A 24,775-nucleotide genomic window follows, 5' to 3' on the forward strand; every position below is an offset into this window, starting at 1 on the left:
GACATAGAGAGGAATATCTGTCAAATGTATCGCTATAGGATCTAAGATATTCATACTGAATGCATGAAATGAAAAACATAAGAGAAACCAGATGCTGAACTAATAAAACAGATATGTACATTTGGACCTGTGAGTAGAGTGACAGCCTAAATTTGACTTTAGGAGTATTACTAACTTGAAGCTAAACAGACTAAAATGAATTATGCACAGCCTAATTTATTGACTTTTGATGGATGGAGTCTACATTGTGTAACAGGTTCTTGCAATTGTCCCAGATTTTGAATCCACTATGTATACTAATAGATTCTAGTACAACAGTGATAGGTTGTTCCTGGTTTGGACCAGTTCTTAGAACTGATAGCGCCGGTGGTAGGAGGCTTCGGCCACCCACCTGGGATACTCCCCCTGCACCCACCCAGGATGCTCCACCCATGGGACATTTCTGCACATGTGCGTTGGATACACAAGCACACAAACAGACTGGCAGCACAATTATTTACAAACCGCCACTGTAGTACAAGAACTTGGGTTGATTAGATCTTGGAAGGGGGTAAAACACAGGTGGCTTTGAGATATCTTTGTTGCCTTGTCTGTTTCACTCATCTCAAATCAATTTTATCTTTACTATATTGAATATATTTTGTTGTTTACAAGCCAGATGGACACACTGGAGTTTCAGAAACCATTATAACAAGAAAGAAATAGCTCCAGACCCAATCTTAGGCAATTGCATTTAAACTAAACTAGAGAGTAAAAGATGGATATTCCCCAAAGATGTACCTGGATATTTCTTTTACCTTTTTACCCCTTTGTAAAATTTGATACAATAACCCATGTGTTTTGGCAGCATGATAGCCTCCTTTTAATAACCACCATCAGAGTATGCTGTGGGAAATGGAGCAGAGGCACATTCACACTGCCTCAGGCAACGCCCTATGTGAGTACCATATTATTTTAACATCACAACAAGACAGCTAGATTTCTACACTGCTCAAAAAAAAAGTCAATCTTGGTACAAATCAAAATGGTGAAAGTTTAGATATTGACAGAAAGAGGAACATAGCAAAAACAGGGGGGGGGGGCACAAACTGTGGTCATTGTTCATGATTGTGAAGTCTTTGCAACTGGTCAATATGTAAGCCAGTTGCCAAGTGCTTGAAATATGACCATACAGTGCTCTCTCTCTGTGTGTTAATTATAAATTCAAGAACAGGTTCCAAATTTTTTTGAGTCCATCATAACTTTGAATGGTTGTTAAGCAACCAAAGACTACCTGTACTAGTGCAGTTTATCAATAATTTATCTACAATTACCTTAGTACTCATAATTGCTTTGATGGCCGATTCAAACTCCTCTGAATTATTATAATCCACTGTCCACACATGAGGTTTTCCAATGAAATCTTCTGCATAGGGATGCTGAGAGGATACCTAAAATGAACATGAGAAATGAATTACTTAGCATTCCTCATACGGGAAAACGTTTCTGAAAATATGGCAAAGCATTAGAATCAGAGGAGCTAGTTAAGAGATAAGGGTGGGAATGGGTTCGTTTTGGTTTCCTGGTTGCTTCTTTTCCTGACTCTGAACTAATTCTTACTCCTCATTCTGCAAAAAATGAAATCTCCATGCTATAAGAATGTTTCCTATCGATTTTTGGCACATAATTCTTTTGCTGTTTGCATAAAATGAAGGGTGGTAGTTGTAGAGCCCACAGGCTCTCACCATTATTCTCTATGCCTAGGATTTTGGAAAGTTCACAGGCATCTTACACTACTCACAAGAGCCTACAAAACGTTTGCCAGACCCATCCTTGAATACAGCTCATCTGTCTGGAACCCATACCACATCTCGGACATCAACACCCTTGAAAATGTCCAAAGATATTTCACCTGAAGAGCCCTTCACTCCTCCACTCGAAACAGAAAACCCTATGAAAATAGAGTAACAATCCTGGGTCTAGAAAGCTTAGAACTGCGGCGCCTAAAACACGATTTAAGTATTGCCCACAAGATCATATGCTGCAATGTCCTACTGGTCAATGACTACTTCAGCTTCAACTGCAACAACACAAGAGGACGCAACAGATTCAAACTTAATATTAACCGCTCCAAACTTGACTGTAAAAAATATGACTTTAACAATCGAGTTGTCGAAGCGTGGAACTCATTACCGGACTCAATAGTGTCAACCCCTAACCCCCCAACATTTCTCCCTTAGACTATCCACGATTGACCTCTCCAGGTTCCTAAGAGCTCAGTAAGCGGCATACTCAGTAAGTAAGTGCACTAGTGTGCCTTTCGTCCCCTGTCCAATTGTCTTTCCTTTATCTCATATCTCATATATATTTTCTTCCTTTCATATATCTTCTCCTCTATTTTTACATATTTTCTTTACTGTATATATATTACTTCATGTCTATTCTCTTCCATATGTATTGTGTATTGGACAAGTTAATAAATAAAAATAAATAAAAATAAAATCTAAAGTGCCTCACTGTGGTTCCAAACGTATGCATTTCATAAGTCCCCAAAACATTTATCTATCTATCTATCTATCTATCTATCTATCTATCTATCTATCTATCTATCTATCTATCTATCTATCTATCTATCTATTCATTTGTCCAATACACAAATACATAGGAAGAAAAATATTTCCATGGACCAAATCTTCCTTTTACCTCAGAGAAACTCTTAAAATAATTTGAGCCACTTATTCATTTCTCTAGGTCAGTGGTGGTAAACCTATGCCACGGTTGGCACTCAAAGCCCTTTCTGTGGGCATGTGTGCCATTGCCCCAGCCCAACAATTAGCTGAACTCTGCCTTGTTTATCATTATTTTAGGTAGTAAAACCTCATTCTTCATACTGCATTTCCATGCTGGCAGCTTGCGATAAATAAGTGGGTTTTGGGTTGCAGTTTGGGCACTCAGTCCCTAAAAAGTGTGATGCCTCTAAAACCTAGAATCATCACTGCTCTAGGTTATCCAATGTCAGACCAAATGCGGGCCAAATCTTTCACTTATGTATTTATATGCATATTGCAACATGCAGGGTCACTTTTACCTTGCTTTATGCAAGCAAAAATAAATAAAAATAACACAACCATTTTCTTTAAATGTATTCATTGTCACAACAACACATTTAAATAATTGGGGATTGAATGTCTTCATCCTGTCTCAAAAGTATCGAGCCATTTAGTCTAGATACAAATTACCCCTTCTGCGTCAGATATCCAAATCAACAAGACAGTTCAGGCTCATCAGTTCAGAAATCATAATGCAATATGTTATGAAAATAGCAAACAGACAAAACAAGCTTGGTCGTAACATCATAAAGCAGACTACCTCTCTTGATGTTGGTTTCCCTCTGAAGAATTCATGGTTGAGTGAACTGTGGGGTGGGTTGAAACGAGCTTGCAGAAAAACACATCCATTAGCTATTGCTTCCAAAGGGGCAGGGCCTTCATAAGGAAAACCAAAGCCAATAAAGAGCTGTGGAAAGCAAATCCAGCCAGTTAGTAATCTTTGGAAGATGCAGGCTATTCAAATAAATTTATTTTTTCTCCTTCAGTTCCTTGCCTTGGCCAGGGGAGAGAAATTGGTGTATTGCATTTTTATAAAACAGTTTTGACTGTCTCTCTCTCATCCATTCAGCAGAATAAAATTTATGGCTGTTTTACTACACGTGGGAATGAATGTTCCATGAAGTCTTTGCTTGAACCTTTCATTGACATATTTCCTATTGGCTGATCGCTCTTCCCTTTTTTAAATTGTAGAACAAGCCACAGGATGTTTTTCCTATCATTGGCTATGACAATTACCCTCTACTAATAATTGCATCTATTAATAATTAGCGATTGAAGTCTAGTTTTCTTCAATACGCCAGATGTCAGATGATAAGTTTGTAAATGTTATCTTGTAATTTAGTTTAGGCAGAGAAATGGTGAACAGTGAGAAATTGAAAAGAGCAAATTCAGAATATATTTTCTTCCTTAGTCCTTTCTGTGTTTTTCATTTCTTTAATCCCTGCATTGAGAAGGCCTGTACAATTCAATGGGGGCATTACCCTTGTGGTGTCAGATTCCACACCTACAATTTCAAAAGGTTGCACTTGTGAAAAAAACCCCTACATACTGCAGTAAGAAGATGTATTTCGAACTATTAAGAGTTAGAGCCTGGGCTTGACATTTGGAGGAAGCTAAATGTTTGGAACTACATCTAAGAGTATGATTTCCCACACCCTTTCATATGTACAATGTGTTACATGATCAGACTTTGGGAGGGAACTGGTGTGCAATGCCCTATGACTGATGTGTATCCTACTTTTCCTTCCTGGAAAATAAATGTTCCAAAGTTCTGTTTAATTTATCCCGAGTGATTCTGTTTAGCTTTATTTTGGAGTATCGTGAAAAACCAAATGATAGTTAAAACAAGCTGGATAATGAGATTTGAATGATGCCATCCCCCATAAGGCAATCTGGTCATCTACTGATAAACAAATAGTTCTAGCAGACATATTTCGTTCCTGGAATGCAAACTACTGTATATTTGTGCCATAGTTCCCCATGGTTCCTGGAAAAAAACCCACCCTTCTTTACCTATGTTCACATTTGTCCAACCTTCATAGTTTAACCATAATTTAGAGCAATATTTTTCAACCTCCATGGCTGACTGGAGAATTCTGGGAGTTGAAGACCACACATCTTAAAATACCCAGGATTGGGAAACCTTAATTTAGAGCAAAGATACAGTCTATCAAGTGCCTGATACCTACTAACAAATTAAGCCTCTTGCCAAAGGACATTCCCTTCATTTATGTTTCCACTGTTTTTCAGCTTTGCAATCTTGCAACACAAAGATATTTAACCCTCAGTACTGCAGGCTACTTCTGCAGACTGCCGGCTGCCTGCAGTTTGGCAGTTCAAATCTCACCAGACTCAAGGTTGACTCAACTTTCTATCCTTCCTGTCACACTGAGTATTGACAGCCCCAGAGACATTCAGAGACTTTCAGAGTTATTCAGTAATTAAATAGTTAACAGTGTGTGTGTTTTATTAGCTCCTCCTATTATGATGTAAAATCCTGCCACATAATTCGTGCATCATTTCCGTCCCCTCCAAATCCTCCATATTTGTGTTGTTTTATTCTCCGTTAGCTGCCATGATGGAAGACGCATCTTATATGCCTCCTAAGGCATTCCTTATATTTTTTTTACTTTTGTAATAAAAGAAACTACATTTGAAAGCAGATTCTTTCTTTTAAATCCATCGACTCTCAGAAATTATTTATTATTGTCTAAGCGGGCTGTAATTTATCTCTATTTCTGTCACTTCCAAGGTGGCTAAAATGAGAATACAAATTGTTGAGGGCAATATGCTGGCTCTGTAAACTGCTTAGAGAGGACTGTAAAGTGGTATATAAGTCTAAGTGCTATTGCTATTCCTTCCTTTAGCATTCACACATTCCTCAGCTAGGGAACAGAATTGTCTGGACCAATACCTTGGCTTTTCTCAGCAGCTGCTGAAAGTCATGCTGGGGCAAAAGACCATGATTCTTCACAAAAGCTGGAACCTCCGGTGGGCGCTGAGTTTCATAATAAACAGTGCCATGGATCTCCATGTACTTGTTAAGAATGGCTAGAAACTTCTCTTTACCCTGGAAAGAAAAGAAAGGAAACTACTACTGCTACTCAGGGCCAGTTAAAATCAGCCTGAAATCCTTAACGTTTTGCTCTCTATTTTTCTATTTTTCTTCTTCAACAGGCTCAACAGGCTTTAGAGTTTCTTTGCATGACATTTTTGAACTTGTGAAAGGAGGCAGAGATACTGTTGTTCTTCCTTTATGATATTTATGGAGTTTACATTCCATCTCAATCCAGTCGCATCTAGGCAGTCTTCAGATACTTTGCTGCTTAGCTAACCTCCCTCTCTTTTCTAGCATGGCAAAGTCCCATGGGGGTTCTTTATGATACATTTCTTGGAATTTCATATGGAAAGATGCAATACAATGATCAGCCCTAACTAAATCAAAAGCAAGAGTGCCACCAGAGACAAGCATCTTTTCAGGCAGCTTAGAAATATAATATATACATAGGCAAATTTTGATATATTTTTTCTCCTTTGGGGGTACAATGTAATATCTTTTCTACTAAATCTAATATAAATAGCTAAAAAAAGAGCCAGTGGAAAATACATTTTTCAGCAATCTACTGCCAACCAAATTTGGGAGTAAGGATTTTGTAACCCTCAAATTTTATTAAACTTACATAGATTTTATTCAACTGCTAGTCTTCTGCTGAAGAAACATAGAATTGAGCAAATAAAATGCATTCCAAATCACATTTGTTGGACCACTAGGACAGGAATAAAAGAATAAGCTGTGATTTGAGAATGCTGTTGCTTCAAAACCCCACCACAGCTATAAGCTGTCTGTGTTTAGAGACACCCCTGTGAATGTGAGATAAATATACCGGCTTATCATAGAAGGAATATTATAAGGCAATGGACATTTGCCCTTTGTAAGTTTTTTTTAAAAAGAACTTGGTTGATTTAGCTTTAGTGTGAGTGTGTGTGTGTGTGTAAAAAGTCTTTTTATTACTTTTTAATTCTTTTAATGGGTAGGTCCTAAATAGATGAAATTTTCATTACCTGAGAATCAAACCTTCATTTCTGAGTGAAGGTTCACTCAAACCACTAAACATTGCAACTGGCTTTAGCTAATATTTAGAGTTAATGCCAATATAAACATAACATTTAAAAAAATCAACACTCTTGGTGTCTACAAAAACTGCTTTTAAAATTAAATTTAGATTAACAAGGGATCTGCGTAGTTTACTTCTGCACTTCCTTTCTCCCCAAAGGGTGAATCTGCGCCCAGATTTCTCCTTTAACACTAAAGAATAGCTTCGATAAATTAAACTAAGATTTCTAAGTACTTGAAAATTTGCTATGGATATTTTGTTTCTGGCATTTATTAGTTGATATTAATAAAATATTGCTTTAGTACAGTGTTTGGATGGGGGGGGGGTTTGGCTTGAAAAGTTTGTGTGGCTATGTGTACATCTAGGAGTACAAGGCCCCAAAATAAATAAACAAATTTATTATTAATGAGAGGGGCTTCCTGTAACTGTATGATCTCTTTCTCTCTCTTTCTTCTTTCTCTCTTATTTTAATTCTTCCGCAACTTCCATCCTGTTAGAGAATGATTGTCTTTGATCAGTGTATGTATTTATTTATCCACAGGTTATTGAAAAGTCTTCACAATTTAAAAAAAAGTATAAACCAAAGGTATTAAAAACAGCAATTAAAAGCTTCAGTAAACAGTTCTATTTGGAAACATTTACTTTTAGTAAATAGCACATTTAGTACAAAGTTAAAGAGAAAAACAGGGTGAACCATTTATATGTTAGAAGGTGAGAGCCTCTTGAACACCTCCTTGAGTGCAGGTAGAAAATGTAGTTGCTTCTATCTTGTTTAATTGCTATATTGCAGAAAGAAAATAGACAGATTTAAAAAGATAAAAAAAATAATGAGAAGAAAAGTGCCATCTTGCATCTTGCTGCCACGACCTGGCAATTTTCCTTTTGGAGATCCAACATGCATTAGGTTGATTAATTTGGAGCTCATCTGATGCTATCTTTAAATAATTGCACAGAGCCAGTAAGGACTTAATTAATGCTCTATCTAATGCATATGGTTGCAGATCAATATGTGTTGCACAATATTCCCAAGCATGGATCTTTTTTCTGTGCTAGCATAAATTCTACTCAAAAAAGCAAATTCCCCTTTGAATTCATCTGTGGTCAGCACCAAATAGTACCCTGAATGGTAACCTTTTCACCCCCCCTTTTCTTTCTTCAACTGCTCATCTATCTCAGCCTTAAAAGACCCAACAATTCTGAGGAAAGAGCAAAGGTGTCACTATGATCAGGGGTGGGCGGGGAATGCAGTGGGGTAGCAAAAATGGAGCTCCACCCCAGGCCACCCAATTTGCATCGAAAGATGTTGAAAGAAAATGAAGGGACTCCTGCATAATCTGCATAAGGTAGTAAAAATTTTGGTAGCCCTTCACTGACTATGATGGATCTGAAACTTGTCAGTCCCACAACTTTACACAAATTCTCCTAATTAAGGCTCATAAAGGAAGGAGCGTCCCAGTATTGTTGATCAATTTATGGAATCCACAACAGCCATATGGTACAGAGATTTTGATCAATTGCTCCCCACTTCAAGAGATCAGAAGTGGGTCTTAGGCATTTCAAATACAGTGGTACCTCGACATATGAGTTTAATTCGTTCCAGACCCGAGCTTGTAAGTCGATCAACTCGCATCTCGAACGAATGCCTTTAGACTTTGTTTTTCGCGCCGAGATAACCAGAAGCAAGGAGATTCTTGCGCCACCTAGTGGAAACTTGGCTCGTATCCCAAATTTGAGCTCGGGTGTCGAACAGAAATTTTGCTCGTGTCGCGGCTCGTAACTTGGAATACTTGCATGTGGAGCAGCTCGTATCTAGAGGTACTACTGTATCAGCATTTGTCTAATTCCTATCTCCTGGAACAAGTGTGCACAGCGTCATATACAGGTGGACTCTTTGAAAACAAAAAGGATAAGGATATTAAAAATGAAGGACAGAATGATGACTATATTGGAATTTATAATCATTACATGGGGACAATAGAAAAATAAGGGGAAAATATGGGTATTGGAAGAAGCAACTTAAAAAGAAGGGGGAAACAGAGGGAAGAGGTTGAGAGGAATTGAAAGAAGACTTTCAATGATAGTCAAATGATAGAAAGAAAATGAGTTTGGGAGAAAAGAAATTGGTGGTACAAAGGTAAAAGAAAGAAAAAGACAAAGCTAAGAAGAGTGCAGCTAGAAATGTTTTGGGGAACCCAGATATTTATTCCTGGATTCCATGAACTCTTTAGCTTCTGTGGAGCCTGTGAAGACTCTACTTGGGAAAAGAAATGAGGCTGCCTGGCTGCCTACCTTTTCTCTGTTCAGAAACTTTCCCCACCCAGTTTCAAAAAATGGCATTTGCCAGCAAAGCCAATTGACAATTTAATTCCCAGATTATTATTTTTCAGCATCCAAACAAATAATTGAAAAAAAGGAGAAACAAGGGTTAAAATAAGGTTCAGGAGGGAAGTGTTTTTAATAGGAAAGTGAACACAAGAACAAGGAGGCACAATTTGAGGTTAGTTGGAGGAAATATCAGAAGCAACGTGAAAAAATATTATTTTTCTGAAAGAGTAGTAGATCCTTGGAACAAACTTCCAACAGACGTAGTTGGTAAATCCACAGTAATTGAATTTAAACATGCCTGGGCTAAACATATATCTATCCTAAGATAAAATACAGGAAATAGTCTAAGGGCAGACTAGAAGGACCATGAGGTCTTTTTCTGCTGTCAATCTTCTATGTTTTTAAGTGGAGATAAAAAAGTGTGGGAGGCAGCTTTATTATTTCTTGCTATCAAAAATTAGGCCAGTACCATCAAGTTGCTACTGGTCTCCTTTTGGCCGATAACTGGTCAACACAAAAAAATCATCAGCAAAGATAATATGTCTGTTTTATAGAGTTTGATGTGCTGATTCCAAAAATATGCTTAGTTTTGCTCTATCAATATCTGATATAGAAGCATTTTTTTAATACTTTATTTCTGATACATAGATTACTGTTTTCTTAATGTCGCCAGTATATTTCCTATACCTTATAATAATGATGCTGCTCTGTGGAAATTATACCTGCTACAGAAAAACTATATACATGTTTGAAATCAGAACAAAAAATGATTCAGAAAAGTACAAGGTCAACTACGATGATTACAAAAAAATATTTTTTTGTAGACCTGTGTAATAAGTAATGATTGGCAAGAAAACAAGCCATGTGCCAAACAAGGAATGAGATTTACTTTTATAGCAATTGAGCCTCTGTGGTGGTATCATGCCTCTGTGGCTTCATCATGATGGAGGCAGATCCCTCTCAGTCCCCCCCAGCTGTGCAAGGTGCCTTAGATCAGTGTTTCCCAACCTTGGCAACTTGAAGGTATTTGGACTTCAACTCCCAGAATTCCCCAGCCAGCAAATGCTGGGGAGTTGAAGTCCAGATATCTGGGAATTCTGGGAGTTGAAGTCCAGATATCTTCAAGTTGCCAAGGTTGGGATACACTGCCTTAGATCTTTGTTTGAATATGCAGAGGCAAAAATGTCTTGGTACTTCTTTAATGCAGCTGTATCTTTTCCCAGTATCATAATGCGGTTCTGCCCATGTGTGTGATGTGCTTCTTTTCACTGTGTATTGTTGCCTTGCCTCAGGCAACTTTCCTCAGATTCTCCAAAATTTCAACAATGGTTTAAAATTCTATCCCCTAGCATTTCTGGCCATGACACAGACCCCAGACCTGCCACTGGACCTTATAGTGGAGGCCAACCAGGAGCTCCTACTTACCGCCACTACCGGTGCAATGCGGGCACATGAGTACTGGCAAGATTTTGCTTCTGTGCACATGCAGAAAGCAAAATCGAACAAGAGGATGTGTGCACAAGCAAGATTTTGGCGGTTTTTTGCTTCTGTGCATGCGTGGAAGCAAAAAATCACCAACATCTCAGGTGCGCATGTGTCCTCTCGTGAGATTTTGTTTTGCTACCGCTGCATTGTGGCCCGTACTGGCCAATACTGGTAGAGGCACAGAAATGTTTTAGCATAGATTCAATAGATGGATGTTTGATGATGTCTGATGATATCTCAACACAATTGAGCAGAATGGCAGAATTGTATATATATATCTACAAAAACATATGTATATGTCTATGGAGAGGGGCGACATACAAGTCTAATAAATAATAATAATAATAATAATAATAATAATAATAATAATAATAATAAATGTCATATATATATATATAATTCTGCTCAATATATATATGTTGATATACACCGCTCAAAAAAATAAAGGGAACACTTAAACAGCACAATATAACTCCAAGCAGTGTTCTCTCTAAATTTTTTTTGGGGTGGGCGGAAAAGTATAGTGTCTGAGCGGCAGTCCCTTCGGGACTGGGCGACACAGAAATAATAATAAAATTTCCCTCTCGGCTTCTGGGCAGGTTTGGAAAACTCTGAGTTGATGATGATTTTTAAGTGAGCGATTGCTCACCTGCTCAGCTTAGAGGGAACTATGACTCCAAGTAAATCAAACTTCTGTGAAATCAAACTGTCCACTTAGGAAGCAACACTGATTGACAATCGATTTCACATGCTGTTGTGCACATTCAACTTTGTACAGAACAAAGTATTCAATGAGCATATCACATTCACCATCATCAGGCTGAAGTTTCCAAGCTTCGTGCTGTTGTAAAATGGAATATATATATGTTGATATATATATTGAGCAGCAGCATATATACATTTATATATGCTTTATATATGCTGCTGCTGCTATCTGGTTAGAGTAATGAAATGTATGCAAGAGAACAAGCAAGCTTAGAGAGCAACAAGGGCCCCTCATATATAAATTATATAAGCCACATGTTCATTCCTATATATCAACAAAGGGAAACCATTTTATAGCAGATATGTATTTATAGTAAGTTGCTTTATTTGTTTGGTGTTATATATGCATGGAAATGAATAGGACAATAAAAATATGTGTTGCATATTTGGTTGGAGTCATAAAATATGACGGGAAAAGAAAAAGAACTATCTCCAAAGAAATCCACAATTTCTCTTTGTGGCTGATGCTCTTCACTGCCTCTTGATAGAGCTTTTTGCCACCTAGAGATTTCAGTAAGGAGCAATTGCAGACCAAGGCATAACTGATTACTCCAATTGTGGAGGGGCCAGAATTGCAAGCTGAAACTGTCTGTGCCAAAGTGTGTGTGGATTTTAAAAAAACCCAAAAAACTTCTTTTAAAAATTCACTGTGCACACTTTGATTTTTGCCTAGGGAAGAAATAATTGTTTTCTCTGAAAAATGGAACAGTAGTCACAGGAGGGAAGATAACCCTTTTCATAGATATGCAAAGCAGACACCAGCAGCAAATGAGAGGAAGCAACATGAAGAAAAAGAACTTGCCATGTCCGTGTCCTTTACAAAGAATGTATGAGTGTTGAGCAAATGCCATTTGTACCAAAGCAATCAGAACAAAATTATTTGTCTTGCTTAAAAAAAACAAGATGAATGTCACTTTAAAGAACTATCCAAAATCTCACTTTCTAATAATTCATAATAAACTCCATTTTGAAAATGGTTATTTAAATGCATATAATCTACATATGAAAAGCATTAAAGTGTTATTTGTTCTGCTATAATACATGAAGCATATATAATTTAAAAAGAGTTGTGACTTACTGTACCTGTAACTGGAAATCCATGTTGGCACATAGAGAGAAGCAAGAAGAGGCAAAATTGACTTCCTCTGTATAAAAGACAACAAACTAAAATGCTCCAAGTTGGTGAAGTACAAGTTATATGACCATGTAAAGAGCTTTGGTGGATCAGAACAGTCATTCATCAAATCTAACTTCCCCCAGCCTGGTGGCCACCAAACAAGCTGAATTTATAGTCAACTCATAGCAAATTCTTCTTCATTCTGGAAAAGGCCAGCAACATAGCTGTCATCACTCTTTTTTCCCATAGAAAAATATTCTCCAAATAAAATAAAATAAAAAAACAGAACCAATGCTATGAATGTTTTAGATGACTTACGTTTGAAGAGGTCAGCTTGAATGGAACATAGAACTCTTAAAGGTTGTGATTAGTTCAAAATCTGATCTTGATTTATAGCATTAATAATGGAAAATATTTGTTATGTTTAGTTGACCTGTGTGACTTGTTTTCTTATGGGAAAATATTAATATCTCCCATGGTCTGTGATTGAATGATAGGATGAATATGGATGGATGCTTTTAAATATTGGGGTTTTAGAATTTAAATTGCATGTTTTTAGCATAGTAAATTTTAATATGTTTTAATATTAGATTTCTCAGATGTTTTGTATTTATATGTTGTGAACCGACCTGAGTCTCAGAATGGCGGCATAGAAATCTAATTTATTTATTTATTTCAAATAAATAAATAAATAAATTTGAAATAGTTTAATGTCATAAACAAAGAAAGCAAGCAGGCAAGCAAGCTTTGATTGCCAATCTATATCCTCAAGATATGAGCTTTGCATCCTGAAGTAAGACTAATCATGACTTCTTTCTCTCAGTTCTTCCATCCACTCCATATTGCGCAACCAGATTATTGAAGGAACAATTTCCCCCATGCAGTAGTTGATTGAAGGATTCTGAGAAAAACTTGGGGTTGAAGATTCAGAATACTATCCAAACAGTGCTTCTATTGAAACTTCACATGAAATTAACCCCAGGTACAGCTTTTTAACAGTCAACTCAGGGTTGTCTTGAATGTCAGTTTTTCTTCTCCTGGGCAAAATTCCCATTGAATGTCACCGTAGCTTAAAACTGCAGCCTGCTTTCCTATGACATTCATAAATGTCCCTGAGGCCATTATTAACATTAAGTAGTAGCAAAGAATAAAAAATTAAGATAAACAACGATTAAGGTCTGGATCGTCACAAAATCGATCTAATAGTTATAGTTTTCCCAGGCTAAATATAAAATTCAAAGAACTCAACAGGGAGTGGGACTATGCAACTAGGTTTGGTGTGGGGAAAAAAAGAGGCTTGTGGATTTTGCAGCCATAATTGGGCAGAATTAGAATGCAAGTTGTGGTCTCTGAAGATGGGATACTCTAGAAAGAGTTTCCCAAACTCTGCAGGACTGCAAAGCTTAAAATGGCACATACATTTATGTGGTTCTCCGTTCCCACCCTCAATTAAAGAAATAATTTCACTGGTGTAGGGTTGAGCAGGATATAAATATATCACTCTTACTCATTAATACCAAGGGCATTTTAAACTTCCTTTTTGCAATTGCCCTTCAAAGTTTGGATAGATAAAATCAGGAACAAATTTCAGACGCTGCTAATCCTTTGTCTGTGGAAACTGGATCAGACAAGAATTCACTCTGCAGTAAATCCCAATATTTGTAGATACATTCCTTATTTCGTGAGATCCTTGAGCTTATATATAAAATGCACCCCAAAGGCATAAAAGGCATTTCAAACAGTGGTGAGGGATGAATGAGTCTCATCATTTATATGATTGGGGTATGAAATGCTTATGTATGCAACGCACCTTCCAAATGCTGGCTTCCTTCCCATAGACAACCGCCATATTGTTGGCCTTGTTGGATTTAATAAACTGCTTCTCAGTCACATTGAGCTCTTCTGACACAAACCCCATGAAAGAATTATCTGGTGTATGAGCTATGGAGGAATAACATAATATGTTACTAAAAAAAAAAATCTATTCCGTCTCCAGTCCATTTCATTGGAAGAGTATATATTTTATAGAGATTACATGAAATTTTGTGCTGATCCTAGATCAGGGGTATTCAATCTTCATGATTAAGACCGGTGGACTTCAACCAGTCATAATCCTGGGAGTTGCAGAATCTTAAAGTTGCCAAAGTTGGACATACCTGCCCTACAGTTTCTATACTTTTTTTTGCTAATTTTATGTATCATATCCTGAAATATGGGATCATAATCATCATCATCATCAGAGTTGGAAAGGATCTTCTACTCCAACCCCCTGCTCAAGCAGAAGACCCTATGCAATTTCAAACCAATGGATGTCAGGTCTCTTCTTAAAATTCTCCTGTGATGGAACACCTACAACTTCTGAAGGCAAGCCATTACACTGGTTGATTATTCTCACTGTCAAGAAATTTCTCCTTAATTCTAGGTTGAACTATTCTATACTACCAATCCTCTGGTTAGCCACATGAGAGGTGCTTTGTTAGTTTAGAAATCAAATACCCTTATTTTAAAAATGAATCTACTTATATATTTCACAGATACTTTTAATTCTGCAATAGAACATCCACTTTTTGTTGTTGTTGTTCATTAAACAAAATACAATAGCTACAATAGTTGAATGAGCTGTCTGAAGGATGGACAATTTTTAAAAACAAAAAATCAATCCTGAAAAAAAATGTTACTTTTATATAACAATCTATTTTGGCTCATTATTTGCACTTGGTATAACTGTTTAAAAATGTGATTATAAACCTGGCTGGCCATACTAATTCTTATTATTATTTGGAAAGTTTTCAAAGCTTTGATGATTTGGGCACATTTCATCACTTGTTTTGACACTAAAGTTGTATTTTTTCCACAATTCAAATGGGGAATTGAATTATTTTAGAACTGAAACATATTGCAGAACTAATTCAAGAAACTGCTACAGTTTGCAGTTTATAAGATCAATTCAACTTTTGATTTCATGAGTAAAGTTTCATCCAAAATAACAACATGATCAAATAATTAATGGTAATTTCTTAAAACCAAGAACTATCTGCTATTGATTCTGTTCCTGGATCAGTAATACATCAGATTTTCATGAACAACCCATACTTATTGGGAGAAAATAAAAGAGAAATAAAAGAAAGTGTAACAGTACTAGGTTTGGAGAAAGGGAAGGATGATATAGTATATGGCTTTCCAAATCAACACAGACTGTGGAAACTTCTCACTGGACTTCAAGCCTCTTGCAGTGTGTACAGGGTGGCGGCCCTGTTTCCTTCCAGGAGATTTCTAGAGAGTCCCCATGGAGGCTTCTCCCCACCTTTTCTGGCCCTGTTTCCTCCCAGGAGATTCCTAGAGGGACCCCACAGAGGCTTCTCCATGCCTTTTCTGGCCCTGTTTCCTCCCAGGAGATTCCTAGAGAGGCCGCACGGAAGCTTCCCCCTACCTTTTCCGGTTACAGTTTCAGAGGCTCAGGTTTGTAAGTGGAAAATGGTTCTTGAGAAGAGGCAAAAAAATCTTGAACACCCAGTTCTTATCTAGAAAAGTTTGTAAGTAGAGGTGTTCTTAGGTAGAGGTATATAGTTTGTGTGAACATATATACAGTCTGTCCCAAAGGTGCTTTTTCAAAGGGCAACTGGCCTTTCTTAGTTTTGCCTTGAAGACGTTTCCTTGAAGAACTGAAGAGGCTTCTTGGATGAGGAGCAAAACATCCTCAAGGGAAAACCAAGAAAGACCAGTTGCCTTTTGAAAAAGCTGCTTTGGGATAATGATGACCACGTTGATGGAGAATCTCCATAGACACATACTGTATACAGCCTATTTACACTACTAAAAGCATATCGTGGCTGAAGAGATAATAAAATCCTTACTGAGCCATTTTCTGAGGACCAAACGACAGTCATTCCAAAACAAAACCTAGAAATAATGCTTTTGCCTTCTTCTCAATCAGGACAGTTTGCTGTAACCACATTTACTAGTGGCTGCAAAATAAAATTGAGGAATCTCTGTACACTTTCCAATGTTCTGGAGCTACCTTCCAGCATTGGCCACGTATGCAGCTGTGGTATTCAACAACATCTGGAAAGCAACAAGTCCCCACCTGTTTCATCAACTATAAAAGCCCTGGTTGCTAATTTTTATTTTGAAAATCAAAAGAATCCTTATGCTAAATTTACCCATATTTTTATACCATTATTTTTTTCTACACATTTTTACCCCCACTGATTTTGAGTTTGGCTTTGCTTTGAATGCCTCTTGACATGAAAAAAGAGCACCAACCAGCATCTTCCTTGGTCTGCTTGCTTTCCCAGCATGTTGTCAAACTTAATGAAGAATTCATTCTTATCCCCTTATGCATGCCATATTTCTTTTAAGAGATGGCAAGAAAGATCCACTGCTTCCTTTGCATGTATTTAAATATATACTGGAGTCAATCATACAGGAATGGCCTTTCTGAATAGTGGATAACAATGCCAGAACCTTTATTAGAAAACACACTTTGTTTATTTAGAGAGAATTCTTAATTCTTTGATAAAAATCTTCCCATGGGCATATCTCTGACATAACATTACCAGCAAGAAAAATGTTATGAGATGATTACTGCTAAATGTCACCCCTCAGCCAGTATATATTATTAGATGAATTAGGATAGTGGGAGTTTTGGACTGATTGGGAGGACAGAATTTTCACTCTTTAAGAGTCCCTCTTAAAATTCACTCTTGTTTGTTTGGCAAGGTTATCCCAGAGGGTCAAAAGAGACAAAATGGAGGCAGTAACCAAATCTCTCTGCTTTGTTTACGGGTATTGCACGTGGATGTACTTTTACTGGGTGAACCTGGGCTCGTCTTCTCTCCCAGCCTAACTTGCATGATAAATTTATATACGATTGTGTCTGTAACTGGGAAAAACAGTGTACTGTAATATAAGGCAACCATTTTTTTGAACCAAGGTATAAAAAATGGGCTAATTTATGGAATCCATCCATAGAATCCATGACTCCTGTGGGATTGAAATTTGGCAAATTTATAGTTGCTTCTGTGCTGCCACACTGCTGGCCAGAGATTCAGTAGCCCCATCCTGCTCCAAAACTTTAACCTTAGACTGTCTACCATTGACCTCACCCCATTCCTAAGAAGTCTATAGAGGGCGGGCATAAGCACACCTGCCAGAGATGGGTTCCTACTGGTTTGGACCGGTTCTATAGAATAGGTAGTAACTTGGCACTTGTATCACTGGAATCGGCAGTGACCCAGGCCTACCATATCCCTGAGGCAGTTTTCCCAGCAGTGCCATAAGTGGCGCCATCTTGTTTTTTGCTTCTGCATATGCGCAGAAGCCTCTTTTTTTAGTATTGTGCAGATAGATAGACAGACAGACAGACAGACAAGCACTCCAGGGATCAGCTACAGCAGCTTCTTCCTTGGCTGCTGGAGATCAGGTAGATTCATTCTGCCCTAGCCCTTTGGAGGCCAGGTAAAAAGCCCCACTGTGACCTAAAGGAGGGAAGTCAGCCTCAGGAAAGCTGTAAAGAAGTTAAAAATGATTCTCACTGTTCTGCCGGTGTGTGCCAACCACCCATAATTACCAGGTAATTAGTCCAAGCAGACACACACACACGATTGAATGCAAAAGAAATGTTCTTTATCAACAGAAGAGAAGAAAAAACTCCCTTTTAAACTTCAAAAGGATTTCTTGTACAAACAATGCACAGTTTAAATGCAAACCAGTTTCTAACCCAGTAACTGGGAAATTGAGCCCACTAATGTTCTCCAAACAATGATAAACACTCACAATGAAGTATAATCCAGAGTCCAGGAAATCCACACGCAGTCTTGAATACAAACAGGAAACAACATTCCACGGTCTTGACAAAACTACGATCAGATAATCCTCCAAACCAGCATGCTGCTATTTTTATCACCAGCTCTAATTACTGGAGCCTCACCCAAACACAGGTGGCCTCTCTTATCTCCTGTAATATTTCTTAAGTTGTTCTCTCCTATGCATAACTCTACGCATACGTGGGTCAGTCATACATTCCTCCTCTGAATCCAAAGAAGATAAGGAAGATAAGGAAGATTGATCTCCTCCTGGGCTGTCAGCCAAGCCACCCTCTTCCATCACACCCACACTTCCTTTGTCAGAGGATACTTCACTGGCAGACTCTGTCGGGAGCAAAACAGGGCTGTGGCATGTGGATGTTTCCCCTACATTCCTTGGGGCAGGAGCTGGGCCAGAGCTAACCACAACACTCACTGCCACTGCTTTTTTGCCTTGCATGTAATGAGAAATCGCTGTTCTCTGTTCTCTGTTTGGTTAGGAAAATATCTCTGAAACAATGGCCCAACGGATCACAGGTTGTCTATTGATAAATAAAATAGTAATATTTGATAAATCGCTCCTAACTAAATTGAGAATGTTATATTATCGTGGAAAACCTACAGACATGTCTAGCAGATCTCAAAGCTAACAATAAGATAAAGAAATACATTTTGACTGTAAGAGATTGCCTGTGAAGTTAAGGATGAGTTAGTTTCATTTAAAAAAACCTTTTCATTTCTAGCCAATACACTGCTGATGCTCACCATACTGATTTCCAGGGACCTGGCAACAATGAAGTCACCCATCCTTAACTAAAACTAGAACTACAATCTTCATGCCATGCATGGCTGGCCTTCTTCCAGGAAACCTGTCTGCTTCTAATAATGATTTCTGGTTGTTGTCATTCCTCTCCTCCCCCAGCCCATCTCTCTTTCACCTTCCAGTAGGAACTATGTATTTTTCCACCTGTCTCTTCCGATAGTTTATCATGTCCTCAAGGAATTCTGAGGCAGATTCTGTGCAATAGAATATATCAAAGGAGGAGGCATAAGAAACCTAATAGAATACCAATCTATAAAAGCCCATTTGTTTCATTTCTTATTTGATCCTTAGATTGTTTTGACCACAACATCACATCCCTCTGTTACTGCTTAAATTGGTTTCTAGCCAGGTGACAAATGATTGGTTATTTTGGCAACTTCCAAACAGAAAGAGAGAGAAAGAAAAAAACCTTTGCATGGGAATCCTGCAGTGTCAGTCAAAACTCTTTCATTCAAACTATGCTGAGGAAAAAGGTAGATGCTGGGGTAGCCTGAAAACATAATTAACAGAACAGTGGGAGTGGGTAGTTAAAAGCTAAAGTGAAAGCTAATTAAAGTGGCAGGCCCATTAAGCCAATTTATCCTTGGGGTATCATTGTCAAGGTTAAGGTCAGGCTGAATCAGCAAATTTGCCCATTGGGGCCCTTGGGAAATCAGTACACAAGTGGCAGAAGATCTTAACACAACAAGAGGTATCCCAGGGAAAAATGTGGGGTTTTTTAGTTTCTATATCCGTGGTCCCTTTGGGAGTTTCCCATTTTTTCACAGCTTCAGCTTTATTCCATTGTGTCCAGAACAGAATGTCAATCAGTCAACCTGATGCAAATGACTGGTTCAAAACTGTGATCAGGTCTGGGCTGCCACAAATACCAGGGCAGTCACTAGACAACCGCAAATATTAGAATTATATGTATTTTTTTATATTGCTATCATGGGATAGTCCCCTGGTTCAAACAGCAGTGGTGGAGAAAAAAGCATCTGACTCATCACACATTGATTATCTGATCAGGTAATGAGATCAGTAATTGATTATTCCAAGTATAAACACCAGGCTTATCTCAGAGCAAAGAATGTTTTGGAGATGCAGCTGTACTGCAACAAGGAGGACACACTAAAAGAGCTCATTTTTCTTTCCTTTATCTATGTCTACTCCTTGAAGAGCAGAAATAAGAAAGAGGCTGGGACTGGGAGAGCACAGGTCTGGCACATGTTTTGAAGCTTACAGAAGATTATCCTCAACTCCAGGAAAAAAAGAGAGGTTCTTTGAGAAACTTAAGCATGCCCAAAGAACAACAAATTGTTCCCCAAAGAGATACATTTTCCCCATCAGAGACCTTCCTACATTGCTACTTTTATCTCAAACTCCATGACCTTCACCAGAACAGGACAGTAATGGAGAAACTTTCCATCACCTATTTCTTGCTGGCCTATCTCTGATGAACCCTGCTTGAAGCACTTCAATTGAATACCACCACCACACCACTCCTTCCCATTCATTCTGTTAGCTTCAAGTTGATGGAAAAAGGAAGGTCTGCTCCCCAAAAATGTGAAAATTGACCATTACGAGTCTTTTTTTCCCCCTTTCAGGTAAGTGGTTCACTGCTTGAGAGAAATGCATGTACGTTGAATAGTTTTTAGAATATAGTGATCCATGCTTCATATAACTAGTTAATAGGCAATGTTCAGTATTCTGGACCAGCTGAAGGGTCCCAACTCATTTCAAAAGGGAATTTGGATAGAACATAATGCAGAAGATTTGCTTTTTGGGTTCTTCACATTAAACTTCTTGGAGATTTCTGTATTTCCACTCTGGAATCCTAGGAAGATTCTTATCTTGTTACCCCATACCTCATGGTAACCACAATGAATATAAAAATCACTTACGAAACATTGTCATGAATTGTTTAGGATGGAGGTTCCAATAGCCCCAGTTGGTTCGATATCCATGCAGAGTGGCATATTCCTCATGATTGTATGCAGGCTCAGTTCCAAAAGTATCAATTACTCGAACACGACATCTGTGTAAGAGAATAAGGGGGGAAACTCTGTAATAGTGACATCTTTGAAAGTCATGCTTACGTGGAAGTGTCCTATAATGGGGTTTAGGGATCCTGTGATCCAGTGATGGGCTACCAAAATTTTTAGTACCACACTGTGGGCGTGGCTTATGCATTTTGTTTCAACATCTTTCAGTGCAAATTGGGTGTTCTGGGGCGGAGCTTCAAATTTTGCTACCAGTACTGCGTTCCTGACCATTCCCATAGGAGCCCATCACTGCTGTGAGCTCCAATTAATAGTTATAAACTAATTGCACCAGGGACCTGCTTATTGGTTTGCTTGTTTCTTAGATGTATCCTGCTTTTTGTTCAAAGGGTGCACTTACTATTCCTGCTTTCCATTGGTCTTCTCAATGGCAACCAATCGCTGGCAGAAAGAAAGTTGGCACAAATACACCTGATGAATTTCCATGGTTGAGGAGTAACCCAAACCTGGGTCTCTCCAATGCCAATCCAACACTTCAACCCCTATAACATACTAGCTCAACATTAGACTTGTGTCCAAGAATAGCCTCACTAGTCAGGCACTGAGGAAATGTATTGTTGGAAACAGAAGAATGTTCCCTCAGTACTCTGCAAAACTTCTCTTAGCACAAAGCAGTAGCAACAGCCCTTAGACTTATAAAGCAGAGCACAGTCCTTTAAAGCCCTCTCTAAGCAGTTTACGGAGTTAGCATATTGCCCCCAACAATCTGGGTCATTTTACCCACCTCAGAAGGATGGAAGGCTTGAGCAGGTTAGGATCAAACTCCTGGCAGTGGGCATTCTAACCATTGTACCACCTCAGCTCTCTTCCTTTCCATTTCAGATGATGTATGTATCCCACACCCAAGTTAGTTTTGGACCTGACTTCAATGCTCTTTCAGAAAAATGTTAGATTGGCACTAGGTTCAGCCATCAGAGTAGTACATTTTATGCCAGCCTATTTTTTCCCATTGAATGGGATCTGTTCTTGAAGATAGCTAAGAGACTCTTTTTCTTGAAAAACCATATTCATGAATGTTAATAGGAGAAACCAATATTATCATGTAGCAACAAGATTATGAGACCAGCATTGGCTTCTTTTGGGGTGAAATTGAAGGAGGTGATAGCAATATTTAAAATCGCCTTCTGAAGTGGGTAAAATGAAGACCCCAGATTGTTGGGGGCAATATGCTGACTCTGTGAACTGCTTAGAGGGGGCTGTAAAAGCACTGTGGAGTGATATATAAGTGCTGTTACTATTGTTTGGGTTCTGGTTATCCCCCAGACCAATTCACTCTGAACAGAATACATTTGTCTGAGATATTCTACCCAGAAGGTTTACTGACAATCCTCACCAACCATAAATGGCAATGAGAGGAAACCTGGGTCTTAGCATTTTCAGAGATCTCCTCTTCGGTGAAAAGTCCCACCACCAGTTATAAAGATCTTCTCCCACCCCACCAGCTCACCCCTGGTGCTCAGAAAGCTACTCAAAACATGGGTTTTCCAACATGAATTAGAAATAAGTCTCTGTGATGTGTAATCTGGTATAAAATAGCCCAAATGCTTTATGATTATGGGATTGAATTGTTACAGTTTGAATGATTACGTTACACTTTGATGGTTTTGGTATATGCTTATTGTATTATTTATAGATATTTTGTATTTTGCACCGCGTGAGCTGCTTAGAATTGAGCTAATGGAACTAGCAACAAACAAATGTTAATGCAGACAAAGGAGAATCTCTAAGACTCTCTTTTTCTTGAGAAACTATATTCATGAATTTTAAAAAACACGTCCTTTTAAAACAGAGCTTGCAAAATGAAGCATAGCATGCGGCAAAGACAATAGGAACCACTAGATTTCATGGAGCTTTTACTATTAAACTTGCCAGTCCATTAATCTACAGTCAACTCCATGTATATCTTGCACTTAAAAGCTTGTGCAGTGAACAACATCAGTCTGTAAACAGCCTCTGCAGCCACGTATTTTCTTGGAGAAGAAAGACAGCTCTTGGATCAAAAGAAAGTGGAAAGTGAAGGGCAGAGGAGAGAAAAGATCTCAAGAAATGCATCTCCAAAGCAAAACACAAAGAATCCGCCCACCCCAAATCTGCACGGGTGACAGATTTCAGTTCCCATGGAGGTACATTACAAATCAAAATGTTATTTAAAATATTATGTACAATGGATACTAGTTGGAGCCACGGAAACTAGCCTGATTCTGTATATATGCTGTTCTGTCGGGCTCTCTGGTAGACTCCTCCCGAAAATTCACAGGTGCAAATTTAAAACACACACACACACGTTTGAAAATTCAAAACAATGTTCTTTATAATGAAAATTCACTTAAACTAAGCCCTCTTTTTGTATAGCAAAGAGCACTTGTCTCCAAACAAACTGGTAATTTGTACAAGTCTCTTATCAGTTCTGTGATACTTAGCTTGCAGCTGTGAGGCAATTCACAGTCCTTCTTCTTTCACAAAGTGAAACACACTTTGTTCTGGTTTAGTTTCAAAGCGGGGAAAAATCAGCACACAAAAGGTCAAAGTCAGCAAAGCAGGCACGAAACACAACGATCAGATAATTCTCTACAATGGCCAAACCCACAGGCTGCTATTTATAGCAGCCTCACTAATTACCACAGCCCCACCCAACCACAGGTGGCCTCATTTTCTTTGATAATAATCTCTCAGTTGTTGCTGCCTATGCATCGCTCTCCGCATGTGTGGCTGTATCATTAACTCTTGTTCTGAATCCAAGGAGGAGCTAGATAATTGATCGCCTTCTGAGCTGTCTGCCACACTCTCCTCCTCCCTGTCACTCATGTCATCTTGGTCAGAGGAGCCTTCATCATCAAATTCCACGGGGGGCAAAACAGGCCTGCAGGATGTGGATGTCTCCCCCACATCCACAGTCCTTGGGGCAGGAGCTGGGCCAGAGCTAACCACAACATATACTGACAGTGTGTGTGTGAGTGCTTTCAATCTTCTCAATCTATTTCATAACTAACCTCTCATCCCCTAGAGTAGGGGTAGGCAAAGTTGGATCTTCTATGACATGTGGACTTTAATTCCCAGAATTCCTGAGCTAGCATGATTGGCTCAGGAATTCTGGGGGTTGAAGTCCACGAGTCATAGAACAGCCAACATTGCCTACCCATGTCCTAGAGTAATATTGTGTCCTCCCAAACACCCTTAGAATGGATGGAATTTGTTTTGCTCTGTTAGGGAATTGCAAGGTAAATTTAAGAATCATTATTAGAATCTTTCTCCATCAAAGTTCACCATTCAAACTCTCCCTCTAAATAAAAAGTGAAAAAATGATTTTACCTATTCTACTGATATTTGAATTCATTACCCAGGTATTGGACAGGGAACCTCTCTCTCCCTCCATTAAATCACTGTATGAATTCTAATGTATTTTAAAATAACTTTATTTTTTAAAAATTCGATTTGATTTGTAGTTGCAGGGGGATTCTGTTTTCTCTATCTGTACATTGTGGTTTTTGTTTCTATTTGCCAATCAAAGATGAGTGTACAATGTTAATAGTACAAAGAGAGTCATTCTGAAAACATGCAATAGTGACTCTCTAGGCTGCATGGGCAATGGAAGGGAGGAGCTTACTTTCTTGTCCTCAATTCTCACACAATCCTTAGATAGTCTCAAGGCAATCAAAAAGGGCTCGGGCTTGGGAGATGAAGAGAGCGAGATCTGAACATATAGCAAAAGTA

The 24,775-nt window shown here is 38.4% G+C and overlaps 1 protein-coding gene across 1 annotated transcript in view; it reads right to left on the reverse strand.

Annotated features, from left to right (window-relative positions):
• The window catches only part of MGAT5B (alpha-1,6-mannosylglycoprotein 6-beta-N-acetylglucosaminyltransferase B), a 174,670-nt gene that overhangs the window by 43,896 nt on the left and 105,999 nt on the right, over positions 1–24,775 (reverse strand). The window contains exons 8-12 of the mRNA XM_070739842.1: positions 20,906–21,039; positions 14,206–14,336; positions 5,503–5,658; positions 3,349–3,495; positions 1,314–1,430 (exon numbers count right to left, since the gene is read on the reverse strand). Coding sequence (XP_070595943.1) covers positions 1,314–1,430; positions 3,349–3,495; positions 5,503–5,658; positions 14,206–14,336; positions 20,906–21,039 — 685 coding nt within the window. The remainder of the gene's footprint in view (positions 1–1,313; positions 1,431–3,348; positions 3,496–5,502; positions 5,659–14,205; positions 14,337–20,905; positions 21,040–24,775) is intronic.

This window comes from Erythrolamprus reginae, chromosome 2, assembly GCF_031021105.1.
Source record: "Erythrolamprus reginae isolate rEryReg1 chromosome 2, rEryReg1.hap1, whole genome shotgun sequence".
Lineage (NCBI taxonomy): Eukaryota > Metazoa > Chordata > Lepidosauria > Squamata > Dipsadidae > Erythrolamprus > Erythrolamprus reginae.